The sequence below is a fragment of the Narcine bancroftii genome, chromosome 10 (genome assembly GCF_036971445.1).
Source record: "Narcine bancroftii isolate sNarBan1 chromosome 10, sNarBan1.hap1, whole genome shotgun sequence".
Lineage (NCBI taxonomy): Eukaryota > Metazoa > Chordata > Chondrichthyes > Torpediniformes > Narcinidae > Narcine > Narcine bancroftii.
The window spans coordinates 27288270-27314686 of record NC_091478.1 but is presented as its reverse complement, the minus strand read 5'-3'; the positions used below and the strand labels follow the sequence as shown (position 1 = coordinate 27314686).

Sequence of the window (26417 nt, the reverse complement as noted above, 5' to 3'; positions counted from 1 at the left end):
TAGATCTGTGAATGCTTTCCATTGTCTATCCACAATCAACTCCCACATAAACACCACCCAATCAATCTTACTCAACTCCCGTCTCATACCATCATAATTCCCTTTATTTAAATTCAAGACCTTAGTCTCGGTTTTAATTTCATCACTCTCCATGTCGAGTGAGAATTCGATCATATTGTGATCGCTCCTACCCAAAGGTCCTCGTACAACAAGATTGTTGATTAGCCCCTTATCATTGCATAATACCCAATCTAAAATGGCCTGCTCCCGAGTTGGTTCCTCGACATATTGGTCTAGATAACCGTCCCGTAAACATTCAAGGAATTCCTCCTCCTCAGTATTTTTACTAATTTGGCTAGTCCAATCTATATGTAAATTAAAGTCTCCCATGATGACAGCTGTTCCCTTATTGCACGCTTTTCTAATTTCTCTTTTAATGCCTTCCCTCACCTCTACACTACTATTTGGAGGCCTATATACCACCCCCACTAACGTTTTCCGCCCCTTGCTATTCCTCAGTTCTACCCATATAGATTCCGCATCTTCCGAGTTGATATCCTTTCTGTCAATCGAGTCGGTCCCTTCTCTCATCATCAATACTACCCCACCCCCTTTTCTTGCCGATCCCTCCTAAATATCGTATACCCCGGGATGTTAAGTTCCCAGGCTTGCCCACCTTGCAGCCATGTTTCTGTAATCCCAATCAAATCATATTTGTTTATCTCAATTTCCACAGCTAATTCATCTACCTTGTTCCGAATGCTTCTTGCATTAAGATATAAAGCCTTCAGATTTGCTTTTTTCACCTTCCTTGCTCTTTCTGATTTTTTACTTTCGCTGCCTAACCTAACTTTTCCTGTTTTATCTTTTCTGTCCTTTGCCCTATCATACAGGTTCCCACCCACCTGCCAAATTAGTTTAAACCGCACCCGACGGTTGTACCAAACCTAGCTGCCAATATATTGACCCCTTTTGGGTTTAGGTGTAACCCATCCTTCTTGTAGAGGTCATGCCTTCCCCAAAAGAGATCCCAATGATCCAAGAAGCCAAATCCCTTTACACCAGCCCCTCAGCCACACATTCATTTTTCTTAACCTTCCATTTAATACTGAACTTCCACAAACTCCTGAGTAGAGGTGCTGTGGTGCTTTCTTCATGATGCTATTGGTGTGCTGGGATCAGGAAAGGAGCTCTGAGATAGTGACTCCAGGAATTTAAATTCACTCACCCACTCCACCCCTTCCCCCTCCCCCCAGTGATTATTGATTGCACACCTCTGGTTTTCCCTTTCTAAAGTCCACCATCAGCTCCTTGGTTTCGATGACATTCAGTATGAGGTTGTTGTGGTGCATCATCCAGCTAAGTTTTTAATCTCCCTCCTGTTTGCTGATCATTATCCCTTTTCGTACAATGCACTACCTTGGTATCGTCAGCAAATTTGTAAATGGTGTTGGTGTACCGAGCCGCACAGGTATAGGTGTAATACGAGCAGAGCAAGGAGCTAAGTACTCAACCCTTTCTTTCTCCGTGAGCTGCTTCTTCTGAGCTTGTGTGTGTGCTTGTGTGTGTGCTTGTGTGTGTGCTTGTGTGTGTGCTTGTGTGTGTGCTTGTGTGTGTGCTTGTGTGTGTGCTTGTGTGTGTGCTTGTGTGTGTGCTTGTGTGTGTGCTTGTGTGTGTGCTTGTGTGTGTGCTTGTGTGTGTGCTTGTGTGTGTGCTTGTGTGTGTGCTTGTGTGTGTGCTTGTGTGTGTGCTTGTGTGTGTGCTTGTGTGTGTGCTTGTGTGTGTGCTTGTGTGTGTGCTTGTGTGTGTGCTTGTGTGTGTGCTTGTGTGTGTGCTTGTGTGTGTGCTTGTGTGTGTGCTTGTGTGTGTGCTTGTGTGTGTGCTTGTGTGTGTGCTTGTGTGTGTGCTTGTGTGTGTGCTTGTGTGTGTGCTTGTGTGTGTGCTTGTGTGTGTGCTTGTGTGTGTGCTTGTGTGTGTGCTTGTGTGTGTGCTTGTGTGTGTGCTTGTGTGTGTGCTTGTGTGTGTGCTTGTGTGTGTGCTTGTGTGTGTGCTTGTGTGTGTGCTTGTGTGTGTGCTTGTGTGTGTGCTTGTGTGTGTGCTTGTGTGTGTGCTTGTGTGTGTGCTTGTGTGTGTGCTTGTGTGTGTGCTTGTGTGTGTGCTTGTGTGTGTGCTTGTGTGTGTGCTTGTGTGTGTGCTTGTGTGTGTGCTTGTGTGTGTGCTTGTGTGTGTGCTTGTGTGTGTGCTTGTGTGTGTGCTTGTGTGTGTGCTTGTGTGTGTGCTTGTGTGTGTGCTTGTGTGTGTGCTTGTGTGTGTGCTTGTGTGTGTGCTTGTGTGTGTGCTTGTGTGTGTGCTTGTGTGTGTGCTTGTGTGTGTGCTTGTGTGTGTGCTTGTGTGTGTGCTTGTGTGTGTGCTTGTGTGTGTGCTTGTGTGTGTGCTTGTGTGTGTGCTTGTGTGTGTGCTTGTGTGTGTGCTTGTGTGTGTGCTTGTGTGTGTGCTTGTGTGTGTGCTTGTGTGTGTGCTTGTGTGTGTGCTTGTGTGTGTGCTTGTGTGTGTGCTTGTGTGTGTGCTTGTGTGTGTGCTTGTGTGTGTGCTTGTGTGTGTGCTTGTGTGTGTGCTTGTGTGTGTGCTTGTGTGTGTGCTTGTGTGTGTGCTTGTGTGTGTGCTTGTGTGTGTGCTTGTGTGTGTGCTTGTGTGTGTGCTTGTGTGTGTGCTTGTGTGTGTGCTTGTGTGTGTGCTTGTGTGTGTGCGTGTTGTAAGGTAAAACATCATGAGATGGGAATGTGTAAGGAGTTACCCTGCCCTGTACAGGGCTGTAACAAGATGTAAATGCATCCTTGTACTTACAAGATAAGAGAGACATTGATGGATTGAGAGGCAGGAAGCTAGCAGGGAAAGGATAGCAACAGTTTTAGTCATTGGACAAGTAATGATATGATGATGTTCTAAGCACATATCCAAGGGTATAAAAAATCACCATTTTGCTGATAACGGCAGAATGCATTCTCCGACTAACATGTTTAGTCGCAAGTGTTACAATCCGGTAATAAAGAACAAAGAACCCTGATTTCGACTCAGCCTGGTGTTTGTCTCACTCATTCATGAACAAAGCAGACCTAACAGTGTGTGTGTGCGTGTGTGTGTGTGTGTGTGTGTGCGCGCGCGCGTGTGCGTGAACTTCTGTATAAAAATAAACTATAATGCTGGAAGTCTGAAGTAAAAATAGAAATGCTGGTAACCCCTAACACATCAGGCAGCATCTGTGGAAACCATCATCGACTCGAAACATTAATGATGTTCCTTCCTATTCAAAAGTTGCCAAACCTGTTTCTGCCTTGGTAGTGTGGTAGACGACTGCACCTCCAGATAGTTTGACGTACTTCCTGGATGCATCACTTGTTCAGTATTGCTGTCCCTGCACCCACAGATGTGTGTGCAGTTTGGCAGAGTTGTTGGCTCTTGCAACTATGCGTGTGGATCCTATGAAGTAGTTAACGGGTGCTGCTCGTTCACAACTGCCTTAGAGCCATAGAACATTATAGCGCAGAAATAGGCCCCTTTGGGTGAAGGGTCTTGTTTCTGTGCTGTAATGTTCATTGGTTCTAGTCTATGCCAAACTATTATTCTGTATAGATCCACTGGCCTGCACCCAATCCATTTCCCTCCATACCCTTCCCATCCATGTATCTGTCCAATTTCTTTTTCTTAAATGTCAAAATTGAGCCTGCATTCACCAGTTCAAACAAAAGCAGCATCTTCCCCTCCACTATCAGATTTTTGAATGGACACTATCTCACCTTGTCTTCTTTGCACTAATTAATTTTAAAAAAAAATGTAATTTGTAGCAATATTTTACCTGTAACGATGCTGCAAAACAACAAATTTCGTGACATTCATAACAATAAATTCTGATTCATCTGTCAGCTTGTTCCACACTGCCACTACTCTCTGTGTGAACAAGTTCCTCCTAATGCTCCCCTGAAACATTTCCTGTTTCACCCTTAATCCATACCCTCTAGTTCTTGTCTCACCCAACCTCAGCTTGCATTTACCCTTCTGTACCCATCATAATTATGTACACCGCTATCAAATCTCTCCTCTTCTACACTCTGGGGAATAAAGTCTTGGAAGTCCTTGAGTTCTTACTGAGATTCTTGATGTGGCTCAACAGAGTGCTGCAGTTGGTTCTTAACTGGTTAGAAATATCTTCTCCACTTCCAGTTTGGTTGATGGGTCTGTTGCGCTGAACTGATTTTAAGTAGTCTGACTCGGCCCCGTTACCTTCTGTAAAGAGAAGCCAATTAAACAAAATGCTTTCCAGCTCTGATTAACTAGACGTGGAAGAAAGAGATTTAATTGAAATTACTAATGATCTAATAATCATTTCCTCCATTTCAATGTAACTCATGAAATGATAACTCACTGAATTTTCACATCATCACTTTTCTTGCCAGAACTCGCTGCTGAATATTTTTTGTTTGCCATTATCATTGAAACGTAAAATGGAGGTGCTGCCGTTACTAGTGCGGACCTGGGAGAGGTCTGAGCTCAAGATGTTCTGAACTGCATTCCACGAGGAGTTGAAGCGGGATGCTCATGGTGACCTTTTGTCTGCCTTATGGCAGATGCAATTTGAAATATCACATTCAGATTTATTGTCAGAGTACATGCATGGTATCTCATACAACCCTGAGATTCTTTTTCCTGTGGGCCTGGCAGAATTACCACTTTTTGGTTATGCAAAAATAAACACAACATACACATGTAAACAAATAAACACACGTAAACAACAGTGCAGTACAGAGAGAATAAAACCAAGCAATAAAGTGCTAAAGTAAGAGTCCTTAAATGAGTCCCTGATTGAGTTTGTCATTGAGGAGTCTGATGGTGGAGGGGTAGCAGCTGTTCCTGTCTAACCCTTCCCATCCTTACACCCATAACCATTTTTCTTAACATGTCTGAGTCTTTTAAATGCCATTTATTGTACTAGCCTCCACCATCATCCTTTGAAATGCATTCCAGGCACCCACCACTGTGTGTGTGGGGGGGGGGGGGGGATAAAGTGCCCTCACCTTAGATAGATGGTATTGGTTATTGCCACCTTGGGGAAAAGGAGCTGGCTGCCCATCCCATCTATGCTTCTAATTGCATCAAAGCCAGTAACTCCAAGAGTTTTTAGTGAAGTCACGGAAGGTGTCAGGTGAAAGCAGTCTATTTTTCTTGCTAAACAGGAATGTTATTGGGGATAGAGGGAGTGAAATATGAGCAGATTTAAATTATCTGACAATCCAAGGCACACTGGACTTGGAAACTACAATGGCCAATGGGTGAAGAATGGAATGTGCAAAGGACTAAAAGATTTCTGAGCAAAACATATTTAAGTTCTACGCACTGGAGAAGGTAGTATGATCTCCTCCCTCCCCCCATTCTTCCCCCTTAATCTCCAGTCTTTAAATAAGATGCTTGGCTGCTTTTTGCTTGAAGAAGAGCTCGGGCATGAAACATCGGTTAAATATCGTTACCTCCGATGGAAACTGTGAGAATGGTAGAGTTCCTCCAGCATTACTGTGTGATTTTAATATGATCTCTGCCTCATGACAGTGAAGTGTGAATGCAGTAACAATGAATGGACCAATTCACATGTTAATAAAGAGATGAAAGAAGGTCAGAGGGCAGGCAGGCTTGGATGAACCATTAAGCATGTGCTGAGGGCACCAAGGGAAGGGGAACACCAGAGTTCTTTCCAGAGCTGAATTTACCATGGTGCAGCTGAACAAGGGTGCCACAGAAAAGGGCCCCTACAATAAATGGGGGGAAAAACATCTTTTATGGGGTCTGGCCTGGAAGAAAACTGAATTTTAAATTTATAATTCAGCACTTATTGAGTCTTAATATCTTGTCTGTTACACAATGGAAGGGTCAAGAGGGAACCATTGTTGGGCTGTGCTTAGAGTACCAGTTGGCCTTAATCCGGCCCGAGGGCAAGTGTTGTGCAGAAGTAACATGGTCCAGGGTCAGTTGTTTTGGCCCCATTCCCTTCTGTCTTTGTGTGAGATGCTGCCTCAAGAAGGCAGCCAACATCACAAAGGACCCCTGACACCCTGGTCACAACCTCTGCTCACTGCAGAAGGAACAGAAGCTTGAAGACCAGCTCGTGTAGGTTCAAGAACAGTTTTATTCCCAACATTACTACCCTAACCCTTACCACAAACTGCTCCGGGGCACCAAAAGATCTGTCTGCACTACTGAAACATCACTATTTTTTTCTTGCACTCAATGAAACTGAATATCTTCTTAATCATTGCTTTAACTGTCTTGGTATGCTGTAATCTGCACACCTGTGCGGCTGCCACAAGTAAGATTTTTGGTCCATTGGTACATTATATTTATAGAAACATAGAACATCATTGCTAAGAAACAGGCTCCTTCGACCCTTCTAGTCTGTGCCAAACCATTTTTCTGCCTTGTCCCACAGACCTGCACACAGCCCATAGCCCTCCATACCTCTCCCATCCACATTCCACTCTCTAGGGCCTTTCATGCAGTAAAAGAAAAGCTCAAGTGTACAGGCAGAGATTCTTCACCCATCCATTGGGAGACTTACCTCAGTGAATGTGCCCTGGCCGGCTCCATGGTACTGACTGCAGTCCCTCTTGGGGAAGAATCATCGGCGGAACACTACGCTCTGCCACCACACATGAATGTAATGCTGCAAGCAGCTGGCTAGGGGCGGGCTGATGATGTTGCGAAGATGCCATCAGCCCATAACCCATCTCCCCTCTCCCTCCATGTCCCCCTCAGGGCAGGGGCATCCGGTGGGGGCTGTCAGGCCAGGGGTGACTGGTGTGGGCTGTGACAGCCCCACCGGCCGATCCGGAACCTCACTGGGCCACTTCGGCCTTTGGGGCCACACATCAGTGCCTGTGGCTCAAAACACGGCAGAGCAACGGCTGCCTTACTTATCCCCATAAACCCCCACGCAGTTGAAACCATTCTGGAAAACACAGAGGGGTTCCAGCTGCATGGGGGATTATGGGTAGGGAAGATGGCCATTGCTCTGCCGCGTATTTATGACAGGTGGCACGTCAGCTCCGGAGGCCGCTATGAGGTGCTGCTCAACATGAATGCATCACAAGAGCAATCTTTTAGAGCTGCTCCATGAAAGGTAAGCTTATATTTTTTCCTCCAGACTTATAGCCAGCTCCAGGCGGAGGCTTGGCATAAAAGGGCCTTCTGTGAAGAAGTCCCATCTAAACTTTTCCCCTTTCACCTTTAACCCATGTCCTCTGGTTTGTATCTCACCTACTCTAATTGGAAAAAGCCTACTTGTGTTTTCTCTGTCTACCCCCCCTCATAATTTTAAATACCTTTATTAAATCTTCCTTCATTCTTGTATGCTCCAGGCAATAAAGTCTTAACCTGTTTAACCTTTCCCTGTAACTCAGTTCCTGAAGTCTGGGCAACATCCTCGTAAATCTTCTCTGCTCTCTTTCTCTGTTATTGATATCTCTCCTGTAGTTAAGTGACCAAAAGTGCACACAATACTCCAAATTTGGCCTCACCAATGCCTTTTACACCTTTACATAACATCTCAACTCCTGTACTCAATACTTCGATTTATGAAGGCCAACATGCCAAAAGCTCTCTTTATAACGATCTACCTGTAATGCCACTTTCAGAGAATTGTGTATCTGTATTCCCAGATCCCTCTGTTCTATCACTCTCCTCAATCCCCGACCATTTACTGTGCATGTCCTTTCTTGTTTTTTCCTTCCAAAAAGTAACAATTCACACTTGTCTGCATTAAATTCCATTTAATAATCCAGATCCCTCTGCAAGCTTTATAAACCACCTTCACTATCCATAATGCCTGCAACCTTAGTGTCATCTGCAAACTTGCTGATCCATTTTACCATATTATTATTGATATAGATGACAAATAATAGTGGTCCCAGCACCAATCCCTGAGGTGCACCACTAGTCACAGGCCTCCAGTCTGAGAAGCAATCATCCACCCCTCACTAGCTTCTCCTGTCCAGCCATTGTCAAATCCAGTTCACTACTTCACCATGAATACTGAACCTTCCTGACTAACCTCCCACGTGGCACCTTGTCAAAGGCCTTGCTAAAGTCCATGTAGACAAGTACATCCACAGCCTTTCCTTCGTCAACTTTCTAGGTAACCTCAAAAAAACTAGAAAAGATTAAACACGACCTACCATGGGTTGACTAACCCTAATCATCCAAATACTTGTACATCCAATTTCTTAGAATACCTTCCAATAATTTACCTACTACTGACGACAGGCTTGCCGGCCGAAAAATTTCCAGGGTTACTTTTGGACCCTTCTAAACCAGATCTCCAATATTCCTCAAAAACCAAGGTTCCCTATACCTGCTAACTTTGCCTTTAATCCTAACAGGAACATATAAACTCTGTACTCTCAAAATTTCACCTTTGTAGGTCCTGCACATCCTTGCCTGAAAACAACTTATCCCAATCTGTGCATTCTAGATCCTTGCTTATTTTGTCATGTTGTGCATGCCAATAAACTCACACGTGTAATATTGACCTTTCGAGCTTGTCCCAGAGTGGGGAACTCATTACCCTTGGACCAGTGTCGAGATAGAAGAGGGAATCAGCGAACAACTCTCAGTACTTGTGTTGTCATCTCCTATCTGTGTTTCTACAGGTACAATGGCCCCAACTTGGTGCTCAAGTATGACGAGGCCAAGAGGAAGCTCCAGAACATAGCAGTCGATGAACGGAGCTCACCATACTACTCTCTCCGGGATCGCCAAGGCAACGCAATTGGGGTGGCAGCCTGTGACATCGATGGTGACGGAAGAGAGGAAATCTATATCCTCAACACCAACAATGCCTTCTCGGGTATGTGAGCCTGGCAGGGCTTGCCCTCTTGATGCTAGAACAAGACAGGTGATCACCAATTGGTGTCAGTGAGGTTTATCAACAAGATCTATAGAATTAAAAAAAAAATTAACGATACTGCATGGTAGAAAGTCCCTCTGGCTCATGAAACCCAAAATTACACCGAATTAACTTTCAAACCCTGTTTCTTTGGAGGGTGAGAGGAAACCAGAGAAAAGCCCTGCAAACACGGGGAGAATGTACAAATCTTACAGACAGTGTGGGATTCGAACCTGGTGGATGGGGCTGTAATAGCATTAACTGTGCCACTCATTATGAGGGAACAAGGATGAGGCAACCAATCACAGGTGTTATGGCAGATTGGGGAGCAAACATCGGCTTCTGGAATCCACAAATCACAACCAAAAGTCAGCGATACAGAATAATTTGTGAAAGTGGAACATAGAACATTCCAACATAGTCCAGGCCCTTCAGCCCATGATGTTGTGCTATCCTATGTAAATCTACTCCACAACAATCTAACCTTTCCCTACCTCACATCCATAACTAACTGATATGACCTACTCACCCAGATCACACACCACCTAATGGCTTTCTTCCAGAAGTTAATACTTAATGTATTGTACATGAGAAATTTAATGAGATGTGCTTTCCCTACAGGTGGAATACTTGTTTTGGTGGGGGGCGGGGTGGGGTTTGTATTCTTGGATATCAGGTGGTGTGGCAATTTTCAGCAATGTTCTGCATGCACCAGGGAATGTATTTGTTTATTTTTACATGCACTTTGTAAGAGCTAGGACTCTTTGGGCGATTGAGAGGTGATTTAATAGAGATTATGAGGGGCTTAGATAGAGTGGATGGCCAGCACCTTTTTTTTTCCTGGGATGACAACAGCAAACACCAGAGGACATCTGTACAAGGTGAGGGGAGAAAAGTTTAGGGAAAACGTCAGGGGCAAGTTTTTTTTACACAGAGGTGGTGGGTGGCTGGAATGCTTTGCCGGGGTGCTGGTACAATAAAGATATATAAAAAGACTCTTAGCCAGGCACATGGATGTAACAAAAATAGAGTAATGGGAGTGAAGATTAGATTGTTGAGTGGGTTTATATAGGCCAGCACTGTGGGTGGAAGGACCTGAATTGTGCTGGAATGTTCCATGATATAGATTTTCATCACTTTGTTGAGTTTGGCTGTCATTGCTATCTTATTTGTCCACAGGTGTGGCCACGTATGCTGATAAACTCTTCAAGTTCCGAAATGGGCGATGGGAAGACATCTTGAGTGATGAGATCAACATCCATAGACAAGTGGCCAATCACTTTGCTGGGCGCTCAGTGGCGTGTGTGGATCGGAAGGTAAAAGAATTAAACTTCTGTCCAATTCCAGTTTGTGGTTTGTTCTCCCAGACAGATGTGCTGAACAGCAGGGTAAGGGAGAATGTTCTTTTGTCCCGACCTACAATAACAACTTGACTTTACATCACACCATTAACAAAGTAACACCTCACAGGGTCTTTGCAAACAAAAGCCAGACTCAGTGCTGGATTAGAGGGGTTGAGTGTAAGGCTTTAAACAAAGAAAAGGCAGTTCTGCCGGAGCTTCTGTGATGGCAACGCTGCCTCTGTGCAGACCCAGGGAGAATGGGGAGAGGAGACACAGCACTATCCCCCCCCCCCCCCACCAGAATCCAACCATCCAGTCCAAATAAACAGCCTGTTAAAGGAGCCAACAGTGTTTTATTTTAAATCCTGAGATTGCCCAACATGACGGCGCCTGTCTTCGGCAGCGGGCTCAAAGGATTGCAGACTCCGGGGGAGTGGTGGACTGGTGCAGGGCACCAATATCGGAGAGAATACCCCCTCCTGTTGACAAGGAGAAGCAGAGGAGGCAACCTTAAAGACAGTGACCACCGTGGCGGACCAGTGGGGGGCTCTGCAGCTGAAGAACCCACACAGCTGTGGGCGACTTGAGGCCAAAGGCCTCACACCAGGCTGCTGGAGATTGACTCCTGAGAACCAGGTATCTGAGAGGATGCAAGAGGGCTCCTGAAGGTCCCTGGGCACTGAAGGTTTCCTCATCGTGTCAGGTTTGGATCTGGAGCTCTGGTTTCTGATGGTTTGAAAAGAACTGGAGTCTGTGCAGCTACAGAGGCTGTCGGAGAGCTGGAGGTGAATTCACGGACACTCAATGACTCTGGGGGGGGGGTTTCTTTGGTTTCTTTCTCTGACTGTAAGGGGTGCTGGGCAGTGCTCATGGCAAGTCTTTGTCTTATTAATTTTGTGCAATATTACATTTCTGTTTTATTACATGTCGTATCTGTATTAGAGAGGAGGAGACAGGACATTGAGGAAGTTTGCTCCACACCAGTGATCAGTGCTGGATAAACTAAAGATGGAAATTCCAGAGATTAGAATTGGAATATAGAATATAGAGCACTATAGCACAGTACAGGCCCTTCGGCCCTCCATCATTGTTGTGCCAACCCATATATGTATTTATTATATATATATATATTTTTTTTTTATAAACACTGAACCCTCCCTATCCTGTAACCCTTTTTTTTTCTTCCATCCACGTCTAAGAGTTTCTTAAATCCCTCAAAGGTTTCACCTCCACCACCACCCTTGGCAAAGCATTCCAGGCACCCATAATTCTCTGTGTTTAAAAAAAAAAAAAAAAACAAAAACTTGCTTCGATGTCTCCCCTAAACCTTACTCCCTTTTTATACTCACGTCCTCTGGTGTTTGCTGTTCCTTTCCGTGGGGGGGGGGGGGGAAAGGCACTGGATGTCCCCCCACATCTTTGTCTCTCATAATCTTGAAGACTTCTAAGTCTCCTCTCGTCTTTCTATGCTCAAAAGGAAGAAGGCAGAGATCTTGGAACACTCCCAAGTTGGGGGAGTATAAGGAAGAGCGAAGGTCTGGTTGGAACTAGAGGGAGAAAAAGCAAGATAAAATGACAATGGCCAACACCAGAAGATGGTTTTGTGCATAGCAGATGATGTTTAATTAAACTGGTCGAGATTTTCGAGGAGGTTAGCAAGAAGGTAGATGAAGGAAAGGCTGTGGATGTTGTCTACATGGGCTTTAGTAAGGCCTTTGACAAGGTCCCACATGGGAGTTTAGTTCAGAAGGTTCAGACACTAGGTTTCCATAGAAAAGTTGTAAACTGGATTTGAAATTGGCTGAATGGGAGAAGACAGGGAGTGGTAGTGGATGATTGCTTCTCAGACTGGAGGCCTGTGATTAGTGGCCTGTGCTTTTGGCATCCCTGAGGCCTCAGGGATCTGTGTTGGGACCATTGTTGTTTATTGTCTATATCAATGATCTGGATGATGATCTGGTTGGTAAATTGGACCAAACGTTTGCTGATGACACTAAGATAGGAGGTGTTGTGGACACCGAGGAAGGTTTTCAAACCTCACAAAGGGATCTGGACCAACTGTAAAAATGGGACCAAAAATGGCACATGGAGTTTAATGCAGACAAGTGTGAGGTGTTGCATTTTGGAAGGACAAACCAAGGTGGGACATACACAGTAAATGGAAGGGCATTGAGGAGTGCAGAGGAGCAAAGAAACCTGGGGATACAGAAGGTGGCGTTGCAGATGGAGAGGGTTGTAAAGGCATCTTAGCCTTCATAAATCAAAATATTGAGTACAGGAGTTGGGATGTTATGGTAAAGTTGTATAAGACATTAGTGAGGCCAAATTTGGAGAACTGTGTGCAGTTCTGGTCACCTAACTACAGGAAAGATATCAATAAGTAAATGCAGAGAGCATTTACTAGGATGTTGCTGGGTCTTCAGGAGTTGAGTTACAGAGAAAGATTAAAGAATTTAGAACTTTATTATTTGGAGCGAAGAAGAATGAGGGGAGATTTTATAGAAGTTTACAAGATTATGAGGGGTATAGACAATGGATGCAAGTAGGCTTTTTCCAATTAGATTAGGGGAGATAAATATAAGAGGTAATGGTTTTAAGCTGAAAGGTTTAGGGGGAACATTTGGGGAAAGTTCTTTACTCAGAGAGTGGTGGGAGTGTGGAATGGGCTGCCATTTGATGTTGTGAATGCGGGCTCGATCTTGAGTTTTAAAAAAATATATTGGATAGATATATGGATGGGAGAGGTCTGGAGGGCTATGGAGTGGGAGCAGGTAAATGGGGCTAGCAGAATAGTAATTGACAGAGATTAGAAGGGCTGAGTCACCTGGTTTCTGTGCTGTAGCATTCTATGATTCTATGGCCCCTTTCACACTTGCAAGTGATCTCATGAATTAAATGCCTTTAAAGTGGCAGGTGTGAAAACAAAATCAGCTCATGCTGGGGAATGGCCGGCCTCAACCCCTAATACAATCTCCAGCATCTACAGACAACAGCGTTGCAATCAGGCAAGTGTGAAAGGGCTAATTGGATTGTAGGATTGAAATGACCCAAGTTTTTGTGCAGGAAGAAAAGTATAACCTTTGCCATGGGAAAGTTGCAGTGGGAGAGAAAAAGAGAGGAAATGAATAGCAATAGCAGACAATTTTTAAACAGCGTGGGAAAGTTGGTAGGCTATAATGCACAATTTATAAAGACAGTGGGGTGGGGGAAAGCAATGGTGGACCTGACTTCCCATCATGCCTTGTGGCAGAAAAAGCCGGGCATACAGCCGCATGCAATTCTGGGAGGGCAGGTCCGCCATCACTTTTCCCACGGTATTTATTAAATTGTATGCGATAGTACAACTAACTTTCCCGTTGTCTTTATAAATTGAGTGCTATAGTGTTACAAACTTTCTCACCCTGTTTAAAAATTGTCCACTATTGTTATTTATTGCTGGCACTTTCCCATGGTCCCTTATAAAGGTTTATATAGGTTGACACAACAACAACAGGGGCTGAAGGTCTCATACTGTGCTGTACATAAAGCTTAATTGTTATAATTAGGCATGATTAATTTTGATCAAATATAAGATCATTGATCAGGATTTAGGGCAGGTTCACCATCGCTCGATGTGTCATGACGTCGCCAGTAGAAGGTAAAACAGTCCTAACCCCGGGGATGGCTCCTTACAAGTGTGAAAGCGTGCAGTGTCCCAGTTAGGAGTGGTCAAGAGTGAAAAGCCAAATCTCCATTCCTATTCCAAGACACTGAACAGCCAATTTAGTAGGGTGCAAGTATGAAAGGGGCTTTCAGTTCTCAGGTGAGGGGAGGAAAATTTAGAGGAGACTTAAGGGTAGGTGATGGAGGCTGGAACAATAGGGACATTTAAAAGACTTTCAGACAGGCACATGGATGTGAGAAAAGTCGAAGAACAAATCTCAGAATATTCAATGTTGACCCCAAGCTCAGAGAGCAAGACACAAACTGTTGGGAGAACTCAGCGGGTCGAGAGTGGAAGGGAACTGGCGATGTTTTTGGTTCGAGATCCTGCATCAGGACTGAGAGTGGGGAGGGAAGATGCTGCCCTCCCTTAAGAAATTCTGATAAGACACCCTCTTGTGACAAGGCATAAATTGATCTTTCCTCAACATTAACTTTGCATGGACAATGGGAACATTTTGAACGCTAAGTGCTCCCTTTGGATTTTGCAGCCCCTTTTAAAGGCTGTAAATGCAGTGATTAACACAGCACTTCACACAGTTCTTGTAATGACAGAGTATTTCATTATAATGCAAATTGATAATGCCCTTGTAATTAGCATCAATGAAGAGATATTCCTTATCACATTGCTAATGCAGTGAAAATTAAATGAAATAAGATGTTTCACAGAAAATAATCCAGTGAATGTGGTTAAAACTAAAAGGCTTTTTCATTTCTACAGCATCTTGCCACAAGTGTGTCATTATGCTGAGGTCTGAAAAGGCAGAGAGCGCAGTCCTTTTATGTGGCCCAGAGCAGCGCGCTGGCTTCCCAGGATAAAAGGGGACGAGATGTGTAGCACAGCAGCAGCCACTCTGCAACAGCCCCGCCGCCTGTCAGCCCTCCCAACCCCGTCCCCTTCCTCCTCCATTCCCCTCCCTCCCCATCCCCTCGTTCTCTCTTCTATTCTCCCTTCCTCATCCCATCTTCTCGCCGCCCCTCTCCATCCCGACAGCTCCTTCACCCCGCTGCCTGGTGGGAGATGCGAGGGAGTGGGAGGTGTGAGGAGCGCGGTGGAGTGAGGGAGCCCAGCCTGACAGCTTCACCGGCCACTCTGTGACAGGGGTGACAGCATGAAGTCAATCATCTTACCTTCCTGTTGGAACTGCTTTCTAACAGAAAGTGTTGTTCCTCCAATTGTGGGTTGACACAGAAATGCTGGAGGAACTCAGCAGGTCTTGCAGCGTCCATAAGAGGTAAAGATAACCAACGTTTCGGCCCTCAACAATGCCCATGTGCTCTTGCTGTCCCTGAGGATGGCAGTGATTGATCACCCACCTCAGGGGATAAAAGGAAGGTTTACATTTCTGTAGCAGCTGTCTGAAACACTGGGAAGTGCTTTGCATCCAGTCAAGTGGTTTGAAGTGCAGGCACAGGTTAGGATCAGGCTCCTTGGCCCATGACGTCTGCACATACCAGGATGCTAATTATTCAAGTTCCGATTTATGGTCAGAGAGCATTGAGGAATACAGAAGAGCAGAAAGATTTAGGAGTGACGGTACATCGTTCCCTGAAGGTAGAAACTCACGTGAATAGGGTGGTGAAGAAGGCTTTTAGTATGCTGGCCTTTATCAATCATTGCATGGAATATAGGAGTTGGGAGGTGATGTTGAGATTGTATAAGACGTTGGTGCGGCCTAATTTGGAGTTCTGTGTGCAGTTCTGGTCGCCTAATTATAGGAAGGATATAAACAGAGTGGAGAGAGTGCAGAGAAGGTTTACCAGAATGTTGCCTGGGTTTAAGCATCTGGAGTATGGGGAGAGATTGGACAGATTGGGTCTTTATTCTTTGGAGCGTAGAAGGTTGAGAGGGGATTTGATAGAAGTATTTAAGATTATGAAAGGGATAGACAGAGTGGATGTGGATAGACTATTTCCGTTAAGAGGAGGAAAGATTAAAACAAGAGGACATGAGTTAAGAATTAAGGGGCAGAGGTTTAGAGGTAACATGAGGGGGAACTTCTTTACTCAGAGAGTGGTAGCTGTGTGGAATGATCTTCCGGGAGAAATAGTGGCGGCGGAGTCAATTGTATTATTTAAGAAAAGGTTGGACAGGTATATGGATGAGAGGAAGATGGAGGGTTATGGGCATTGTGCAGGGAGGTGGGATTAGAAAGGGGTGTTTGGTTCGGTGCGGACTAGAAGGGCCTAATGGCCTGTTTCCGTGCTGTAATTGTTATGTTATATGTTATGTTATTTAACATGACATTATACAACCCTGAGATTTTTCCTGTGGGTCAGGCACATTCTTCCCATCTCCACCTTGTTCACATATTTAAGTGAAAAATTAAAACAAAAGTGCAGAGTATTATATCTCCTAGACCAGCCATTCTCAACGGGGTCCCTATGGCCTCCCTGGGGGAAGTAAAAACCTTGTTTTCTTTTCACCTCACGTAACATCAGTATTTTTTTAATGCAGTATGGAAGAAACCAAAATGACTGGTTTAGAGGGAAGGGGACCCATAAACCGAGCATAGTCCTGGGGGGGGGGGGGTTTATAGTTAAAGGTTGAGAATGACTGCCCTAGGGCCACACAATTAAAATTGCGGAGGCCGCGATGGGGTCGGGTTTCAAAGGTCATTTTTTACTTCAGGGGAGACATCTCCTGTCCTTGCCTTGCCCAGATAGCACAAGGCTCTGGACACTCCAATGGGGTTGATTCCTCTCTACATCCCCAGTCAGGGATGAACAATAAATGCTATCTTTTCTGGGGTCGTTTAATCGGACAGACCTACAGGATGATGGGCCTCAGTAGTGGAGAGAACGGAGAGCACCAAAATCTTCGGAGTCCACTTAACTAGTGACCTATCGTGGACACTCAACATCTCCTCACTTGCACTGCCTGAGAAGACAGGCGCGCAAACTAACCGACCAACATCATGTCAACCTTCCATAGAAGCTCTATCCAGAGCATTTTGGCTGGCTGAATCACAGTGGGGTATAGTGCTACAGAGTAATGATTGGAGGTCAATCCACAGGCCCATAAGAGAGGATCACTGGAGTCTCCCTCCCTTGCCCCTCCATTGAACTACCGGGATAGTTGTCTGAAGGGGATGTGCAAAATCGAGGACTCCCTCCACCCCGCACACAGCATCTTTCATCTGTTGCCATCAGGAAAGAGAGACAGGAGTATCAGAGCCAGCACCACCAGGTTGAGGACAGCTCCTTCCCACGGGCAGTGAGAATGCTGAACGACTGAATGAGCTGCTCACACTAAGCCTTCAAGACTCAGAATCAGAATTTGTTGTTGTGAGCAAGTCATGAAGTGTGATGTTTTGTGGCAGCATCACAGTGTAAACATTCATTTTATAACCATCTTACGACATTACTATATATATATATATATATAAAAAATAACGGTGCACCAAGAGTAAGGCAGTGTCTTTTGTTCATTGATTATTCAGGAATCTGATGGCAGAGGGGAAAAAGCTGTCCTTGTGCTAGTCTTAAGGCTTCTGTACCTTTTTTCCTGATGGTAGCAGAGTGAAGAGGGCATGGCCTGGGTGGTGGGGTCTTTGAGGATAGAGGCTGCTTTTTTAAGACACTGCCTCAATGTAGATGTCCTCGATGGAATGAAGTTTGGTCCCTGTGATGTCGCAGGCTGAGTTAACCACGAGTTTGTTTTTGTCCTGAGAGCTGGCGCCTCCATACAAGGCAGTGATGCAACCAGCCAGAATGCTCTCCACGGCACCCCTGTAGAAGTTTACGAGAGTCTTTGGTGACTTACTGAATCTCCTCAAACACCTCACAAAGTATAGATGCTGATGAGCTTTCTTTGTGATTGCATCAACGTGGAGGCTCCAGGACAGATCTCTGGAGATGTTGACACCCAGGAATTTGAAGATCTTGACCTTCTCCACTACAGGATACTGAGCCCTCGGTGAGGACTGGTTCGTGTTCTCCTGACTTCCTCCTGAAGTCCACAATCATCTCCTTGGTTTTGCTACCATTGAACGCAAGGTGTTGTCGTTGCACCACTCAACGAGCTGATCTATCTCCTTCCTGTACGCTTCGTCATTGCCGTTTGAGGTTCTGCTGACAATTATGGTCTAATCGGCAAACTTGTAAATGGAATTGTGCCAGGCCACACAGTTGTGTATAATGAGTAGATCAATGGGCTAAGCACACATCCTTGGGGTGCGCCTGTGTTGATAATCAGTGAGGATGAGACGTTGTTTCCAATTTGTACTGACTTTGGTCTTTCAATGAGAAAGTCAAGGATCCAGCTGCAGAGTGATGTACAGAGCCCTAGAGTTTGTTGCTTCTTGACCAGAGCTATAGTTGATGAAGAGCAGCCATATGTATGAATTGCTGTTTTCGAGGTGATCCAGAGCTGAGTAAAGGGATATTGCATCTGCTGTGGAGGGATTGTGATGATAGGCAAATAGCAGCAGGTCCAGACCTTTGCTTGGGTATGTGTTAATTCTGCCTATGAGCAGCATCTCAAACCATTTCATCACAGTAGAAGTTAGTCATAATGGCAATAGTCATTGAGGCAGCTCACACTACTCTTCTTGGGTTCTTGGATGATTGGAACACTTCTGTCAGAGACAGATATCGCAAGGTCCTCGGCCTTTTCAGGTATTCTAGTCGGCACTGTTTGGTGGTTCTTCTCAAAGTGGGTATAGAAGGTGTTCAGCTCAACAGGTAAAAGCATCACAGCCATCGATAGCGTTCATCCTCGCTTTGTAGGCTGTAATGGCCTGAACTCCCTGCCATAGCTGGCATATAGCAGCCTCTGACTCTAGCTTCCTCCTGATTTGCCAGTTTGCTTCAGAGATGGCCTTCCACAGGTCATACCTGGATTTCTTGTAAAGATCCCGATCCCCGGCCTTAATCGCCCTTGTTCTCTCCCCCAGCAGGTTGCGAATTCTCTGATTCATCCGCGCGTGGGCACACACTCATCCACGCAGGTCTCAATGAAGTCAGTGACACCTGTTACATATTCATTCAAGTCTATAGATGAGTTCTTGAATATGTTCCAGACCTCTGATTCAAATCAATCCTGCAGATGCTCCTCTGCCTTCCTTGACCATACATTTGCCATCTTCACCACTGGTGCTATGGGCTTCAGTCTCTGCTTGTATGCCAGGAGTACAAGATCAGATTTGCCAAAGTGCAGTCGTGGTATGGCTCAGTGTGCGTTTTTCAGGGTGGTGTAGCAGTGGTCAAGTGTTTTGGTTCCCCTGGTCTCGCATGTGGCGCATTGGTGGTAGTTTGTCAGAGACTTCTTAAGGTTGGCCTGATTGACGCCCCCCCACAATGATCGGGAAGGCGACAGGATGTGGTGTCTCGTGGCTGTTTATCACAGTGCTCAGTGCCAGCCTGACGTTAGCCTGGGGCAGAATGTACACTGCAGCCAGGATGATGGAGGTGAACTCACTCAGCAGGTAGAATGGATGACACTTGACCACCAGATGCTTCAGGCCGAGGGAGCTGGACTTGGATGTGACTGTCAAGTCTGTGCTCCATGATGAATTGGTTCTTCCAGAAGCCAGGATTCGGTCAGCACGATGGAGGGTGTAGCTCTTAGGCTGCAGCGCCGTGTCCAGAATGTCCACGCTTAGTCATGTTTCTGTAGAGCACATCACGCAGCACTCCCTGATGTTCTTTGATGTTAAAGTCTGCCTAGGAGTTCATCACATTTGATCTCCAAGGACTCTACACTGGCCAGGAGAATGGAAGCTTCAGGTAGCAGTGTCTCAGCTTGACCAGTAGGCACCCCCACACACCTCCTCCCCAAACACGTCCATGTTGTTGGGTCTTCTCAACTATTTATTTACTTTTATTTATATATATATGTGTGTGTGTGTGTGTGTGTGTGTGTGTCTACGACATAAGTATTGTTTGCTTCGAAGCCCAATGAACATTGTACTTGTACAATCAGATGATGATAAACTTGAATGATCAAAACCCAATCTCCCTCGATAATCTAAAAGAAAACAAGAGAGCTAAACAGGAATGCTTGGAAGTTACAACAAGGCTCAGTGACACCAGCCCTCCATTTATGATAAGCATTGCAGAAGATATCCTGGGAATAATACTCCATTCTTCCACAGAGATAAGGCAGCATCATTTATCAACCGAGTTGTCATCATAAAAATGGAATTGATGCATAAGAGTTCTCAAAATTGATAATAAATTGCACGAACTGGGTAACAGATGGAGATGTGCCCATCTCTGCAATAATTTTTCATACCGACACAGGATCCTGCACACATTGGTTATCCTGCAGGGTGAAGGATGTTGACCAAATGTCAGCGTGCCTTGAATGTGAATCTCGAGAGACTGGGACTGCCTTGTCTTCGGGTGTGATGTGAAAGGGAGTTGCCTGTCCCTACCTGACACTCTGATCCCATTGCCATTCATTTTCTCTGCCCAGTGTCTTGCAGATTCCTCCGGTCCCCTGGACATTGGGGCCATTTACTGAGGGGGAGAGGACTGAAGGGGTCATCATGCTGTGGGAGTGACGGTGCAGAAGTCACAGTCTGACCCACTGGGAAGACAGAAAATGATAAATGATTTAAATGGTGATGGGATTTGAGTCAAAAGGAGGTTTGATGTGTGTGAGGTGAGGAAGTATTCACTTCCCGTGAGTAAAGCTCTATCTGCAGTTCAAAAAATTGGCTGACAGTTTGCCAGGGTGGATTTACTCCACCACCATCTAATTTGCTCGTTAAAACTTTAACATCGGTAATTTCACCAACAGTTCATCACTGATTAGCTTGGCAGTCAGTTATTGATGATTTTTTGGCAATGTCTGGAAGGCCTGAGAGCCATCACTTCGAGGAGTTCGAGAGGCTTTGGCGGATTGCGAGGGAGCCAGTTCGCGATGCATCCGGGAATTTCAGTTCATCGCTCTGCTAGCTCATTGTCCAGTTAAAGTACTCGCATCTCGGATTCTCGTTTTTACGCAGGGATTGTGGGATGGTGTGCTGTATGGAGGACTAAGTTACCACAACTTCAATGAAGATGAGCCTGCCATCTCCTGTTATGGACTATTATTTTATTCAGTGGCATAGATCGTTGGTTTTACATAAATATGCCAGACCCAATATCTGGGCCCTACAGGAGTTGCCCTGTGGCCAGGAATTCTCTTGCGTCACTGGAAGAGGAGAATGCAGTCATGATTCTTGTCCCCAACTATCACGTTTGAAAATACATAAAGGCAATGGTGGGGAGTGATAGCACCTCGTCCATTACAGGGAGTGTGGAAATGGAGGGGAACCCGTGATGTGCCGATGAAACATGAAGGCGGTGAGTCTAGTTGGGAGTTGAGTCAATTCACAGACTCCTCATTCGTCTGTCACTTCAGCGGCTTGGTTGAGATCATGTTTCATGATGATATGGAGTGTGCGAGGATACAGACCCTGCTCGTGTGCTTGAAGGGATTGCTCCTCAGGTTCTGGCTGCATTTCAGCCCCATGCTCCTGATCTTTGGGCAGCCAGTTTGGAGGAGGAAGGGTCAGTTGAGAATTGCCCTCGTCAGTCTGGTACTGGGCCTGGCCAAGGTGGCTGTCCATGGGTCCAAGGAGCAGGCAGTCGAGGGTTCAGATCAGGCTGACTGCCTGCACCTGTGTTCCTGTGTATCCTTGGAGAAGGAGCACTCAGTGCTCAGGGGCTGTCCTGAGAGAGGGGGAGGCACTGAGGGAGGGACAGTACTGAGAGAGGGGCAGCGGCACTGATGTTCTCGGAGGGGTGGTACTGTGGCTGAATCAGTAAGGGATAGTTTGTACTGAGGGACCATCACACTGTGGGATCCTATCCACCTGGATATACCCTCCTGTGTATTTACAATCACCTCCAACCCACCATTAGCTTCCAGTTTATGGTTAACTGTAGCCTCTGAAGTTTGTGCTGTGTTTGGAGCAGCTGGGTTTTAAGCTCTGCTGTGATTAACACCTGCACCCTCCCTCATCATCATCTTGAAAAGCCAGTGAAAGTGTCTGCCCCCACTGAGCTGCCCCCTCACCTGCTGTTCATATGTTTCACACAATCATTCCCCAGAGAAGCTGTCCTTGCTAGGACTCAATACCCCTCTCTGTAATTGGATCCTCACAGAAAGGCCACTGTCTATCCGAGTCTGTAGCAGAATATTGAGTGCCGTCACGCTGAACATTGGCACATCTGAAGGCCGTGTGCTGAGCCCTCTTTTGTTTCCGCTACTGACCCACAACTGCATCATCAGATCCAATTCCAACAGTGTCATCAGTTTTGTAGATAACACAATAGTAGTTGGTTCCATCAGCAACAATGATGAGTCGCAGTACAGAGAAGAGGTGGAAAATCTCGTGAGAACTGAATCTCAACAGGGACCAGATGAAGGAAATGATCATAGACTTCAGCAGGATCGGGAACAACCACCCTTCACTACACATCAATAACTCTGTAGTAGAGACAATGGAGAGCACCAGGTTCCTTGGAGTTCACTTAACTAGTGACCTATTGTGGATACTCAACATTTCCTCACTTGTCAGAAGATTGAAGCGGGCAAGGCTACCAGCCACCCTTATGCCATCCTTCTCCATTGAGAAGTTGGCCAGTTGCTGCAGAGAAATGGGTCAAAGGTCAATCCACAGAACCATGAGAGTGGCAGATAGGATCACTGGAGTCTCCTTGCCTCGCCCTCTCCATCGATCTACTGGGATCGTTGTCTGAAGAGGGCACGCAAAATCATTGAGGATCCCTTCCACCCTGCACACAGCATCCGTCAGCTGCTCCTGTCGGGGATGAGGTACAGGGGTGTCAGAGCCAGCACCACCAGGCCGAGGTACAGCTTCTTCCCTTGTGCAGTTCGAATGCTGATCAACCAAAGGAACTGCTCACACTAACCATCCGAGAGTCTCATTTGTACAAAACAATATTTATTTATTTGTATATATGAATACTTCTCCTGCATATGTATTATTTGTCTGTATGTGTGTTCTGTCTGGTTGTATGTCTCCGTGTTTTCGCACTGAGGACCAAAGAATGCTGTTTCATCGGATTGTACTTGTACAATCAGATGATAATAAACTTGATTTGTCTGGTTTCAGGGCTCTGGGAAGTACTCTGTGTACGTGGCCAACTATGCCAGTGGTAACATCGGGCCTCACGCGCTGATAGAGATGGACGAGGCCAGCAGCAACGTGTCGATGGGAGTCATCGCCCTGTCCAATGTGGCAGCTGAGGCCGGAGTCAGCAAATACACAGGTAAGAGCCCTCATGAATTGATTCATCTGTTCTCGAAGAAGGGCAAAAGCAGGGCATTTCTGAAGCTGAGAGATTAATGTTATAGACCCAAATATAATGCACGAATCCTCTAAAATTCTTCTTTCTGTAGCTACACAGGTACGTAAAGTATGTTAACAAGTAGTAATTATAAATTAAATTACCACATGAGAGAATAAAAAAGATTAAATCTAAAAGAATACATAAATAACTTTTTAAATTTAATAATTTTACAAGAATAAACAAAATTTACAGGGTACAAAACATCGATGTCAAAAATTAAAGAAATGTCAAATCTATAGAACACATCCATGTTCTAAAAGAACATCTTGTAATTTTATCCCCAAAGCCCTCACCTCTTTAGCCCCATCTATAAACCAGAATTCTATATTTAAAGGTGTATTTCATTTCTGGAGTAATACGGTGTCGGGTTTTATATTTAGAGAAGAGAAAAAAATGAAAAGTCAAAATAAAAGTGAAGAAAATAGTCCTCAGTTTAACGAAGGTTCTGAAAATAATTCAGGAAAGGTTCCCACCATTTGAAACTTTTTGTTTGTATTACTAACTGAATGGCAAATCTTTTCTAGATTTAAACAAGACATAATATTCCCTCTGCCACTGAACGTGGGTAGGTGGGGCATCATCCCTCCATCTCATTAATACCGCATGTCTAGCCAAAAGAGAGGTGAAGGACAGGGGGCAACCAAAGGGTTGGGCTCCAGATCTAAATTGAATATTAGGGACAAAGTTTGAAAAACACTCCTCCTATTTTTTTTTGTGGGGAGGACAAGCCAGAACATGTGAACAAGGGAAGCCTCACCTCTCCTACATTTGTCACAACAGAAATCCACATTTGAGTAAATACGAGATAATTTGACTTTGGACACATGAGCCCTATGCATGACTTTAAATTGCAACAGAGAGTGACGGGTACAGGAAGAAGAAAAATTAACCAACTTAAAAATTGAATCCCAAAACTCATTTGACAGTGAAGGGTTTGAGTCCTGTTTCCAGGCAGTTTTGATTTAATTAAGAGGGGCATGTCTTAAACCTGCCAACGTGTCATAGATAACGGATATTAAACCTTGGCGTGAGGGTTGTAAACTAAATAAACACATCATGCGCATTCACACCAGGTATTAGGGATGTTTTGTAACTGAGAATGGAGAAAGTGCCTGACTTGCAGATATTTGAAAAAAAATAATATTTGGCAGGTTTAATTTTGCAGAAAGTTGTTCAAATGATGTAAAACTCTTATTGATAAAAATATCTTTAAAAGGCTCAATTCCCATTCTATACCATTCTTGAAATGCAGAATCACGTAAAGAAGGTTGGAAGAGGTGATTTGATAGAATAGGACAAAGAAAAGAAAAACCAGGAAAACAAAATGTTTTCTGAACTGAGCCCACACTCTCACAGAATGCCTGATTACTGGATTATCAATTGATTTATTAAAGGAAAGAGGAGGTGAGGATCCAAATTTTTTTTAAACAGAGTTCAACTCCTTTGCTCTCCATAATGGACGTCAGATCGGTGATGAAAGTGTGATCAAAATGAAGGTTGTGTATATTGGCCACCCGGTAGTAAAATCAGAAATTGGGCAATGCAGTGCCTCGATCCCTATTTAGTGGAGGGTGCTTACCCATCCATATATAAGACAATATAACAGAATCTAATGAGTCAAGAAGGTTGTGGCTTTAGAGATTATGGAGGCTTTGGAAATGATTTTCCAGAAATCAATAGTCTCTGGCATGATTCCAGAGGATTGGAAGGTCGCAAATGTAGATCCACTGTTTAAGAAAGGAGAGAGGCAGAAAAAAGGAAATAAGGGCCTATTTAGTCTGACGTCAGTAGTTGGAAAGTTATTTGAGTCAATCCTCATTGATGAGATTATGAAATACCTCTAGGTGCATGACATGATAGGTCCAAGCCAGCATGGTTTCATGAAGGGAAGATCCTGCCTGACCAACCTATTGGAATTTTTTGAGGTAAACTCAAGTAGGATGGACAAAAGGCCTTTGATAAGGTGCCGCACAAGAGGCTGCTTGATAAGATGAGAGCCCAAGGAATTACAGGAAAGATATTCGATTGGGTGGAGCATTGGCTAATAGGCAGGAAGCAAAGGGCGGGGTTGTGTTCTTGTTGGATACCAGTTACTGGTGGTGTTCTGCAGGGATCAGTGTTGGGGCCGCTTTTTTTTTACAATGTATATTGATTATTTATTTAAATTATGGATTGGATGGTTTTGTGGCAAAGTTTGCAGATGACACCAAGATAGATGGTGGAGTAGGGAGTGTTGAAGAAACTGAAAAATTACAGAGAGACTTGGACAGCTTAGAAGAGGGGGCAAAGAAATGCCAGATAAGATACAATACATTGAGAAATGTACAGTTGTACATTTTAGAAGAGGAAATAAACAGGCATATTATTATTTGGATGGGGAAAAATGTCAAAATTTGGAAGTGAAAAGGGACTTCGGGGTGCTTGTACAGGATAACCTAAAGGTTAACCACCAGGTTGGGTGGGAAGTAAAGAAAGGGAATGCTTTGTTGGCATTTATTTCAAGGCATTGGTGAGACCTCATTTGGAGTACTGTGTGCAGTTTTGGCCCCTTATCTTAGAAGGGATGTAATGATATTGGAGAGAGTACAGAGAAGGTTTACCAGGATGATTCCTGGAATGTAATGTCTAACATATGAGGAACATTTATCAGCTCTTGGACTGTGTTCATTGGAGAAAAGAAGAATGAAAGGGGATCTTATAGAATCAATTTGAATGCTGAAAGGATTGGATAGAGTAGATATGAATGTTTCCCTTGGTGGGTGAATCCAGGACAACAGGACACTGTCTTAGAGTTAGAAGGTACCCATTTAAAACAAAGATAAGGAGAAATTTATTTAACCAGAGGGTTGTGGATTTGTGGAATTCATTGCTACATATGGTTATGGAGTTCCCATCATTGGGGGAGTTGAAGGAGAAGATTGACAGGTATCTAATTAGAGTATCAAGGGATATGGGGGTAAGACATGAATTTGGAACTAGATGTGAGAACAGTTTAGCTCAGTGAAGTTGCAGAGCAGACTCAATGGGCTGAACGGCCTTCTTCTGTCCCTTAATCTTGTGAAAAAAGATTTAGGAATGAAAGTCAGTATAGACTGGAAAAAAAATAGATACAAATTTAGGAAAAATATTAATTT

At 44.6% G+C, this 26417-nt stretch overlaps 1 protein-coding gene across 2 annotated transcripts in view; it reads left to right on the top strand.

The window, feature by feature from the left end:
* The window catches only part of crtac1b (cartilage acidic protein 1b), a 169718-nt gene that overhangs the window by 34488 nt on the left and 108813 nt on the right, over nt 1-26417 (top strand). For both annotated transcript variants that reach the window (XM_069900328.1, XM_069900330.1), the window contains exons 3-5: nt 8691-8887; nt 10106-10242; nt 23046-23202. In XM_069900328.1, the coding sequence (XP_069756429.1) occupies nt 8691-8887; nt 10106-10242; nt 23046-23202 (491 nt within the window). The remainder of the gene's footprint in view (nt 1-8690; nt 8888-10105; nt 10243-23045; nt 23203-26417) is intronic.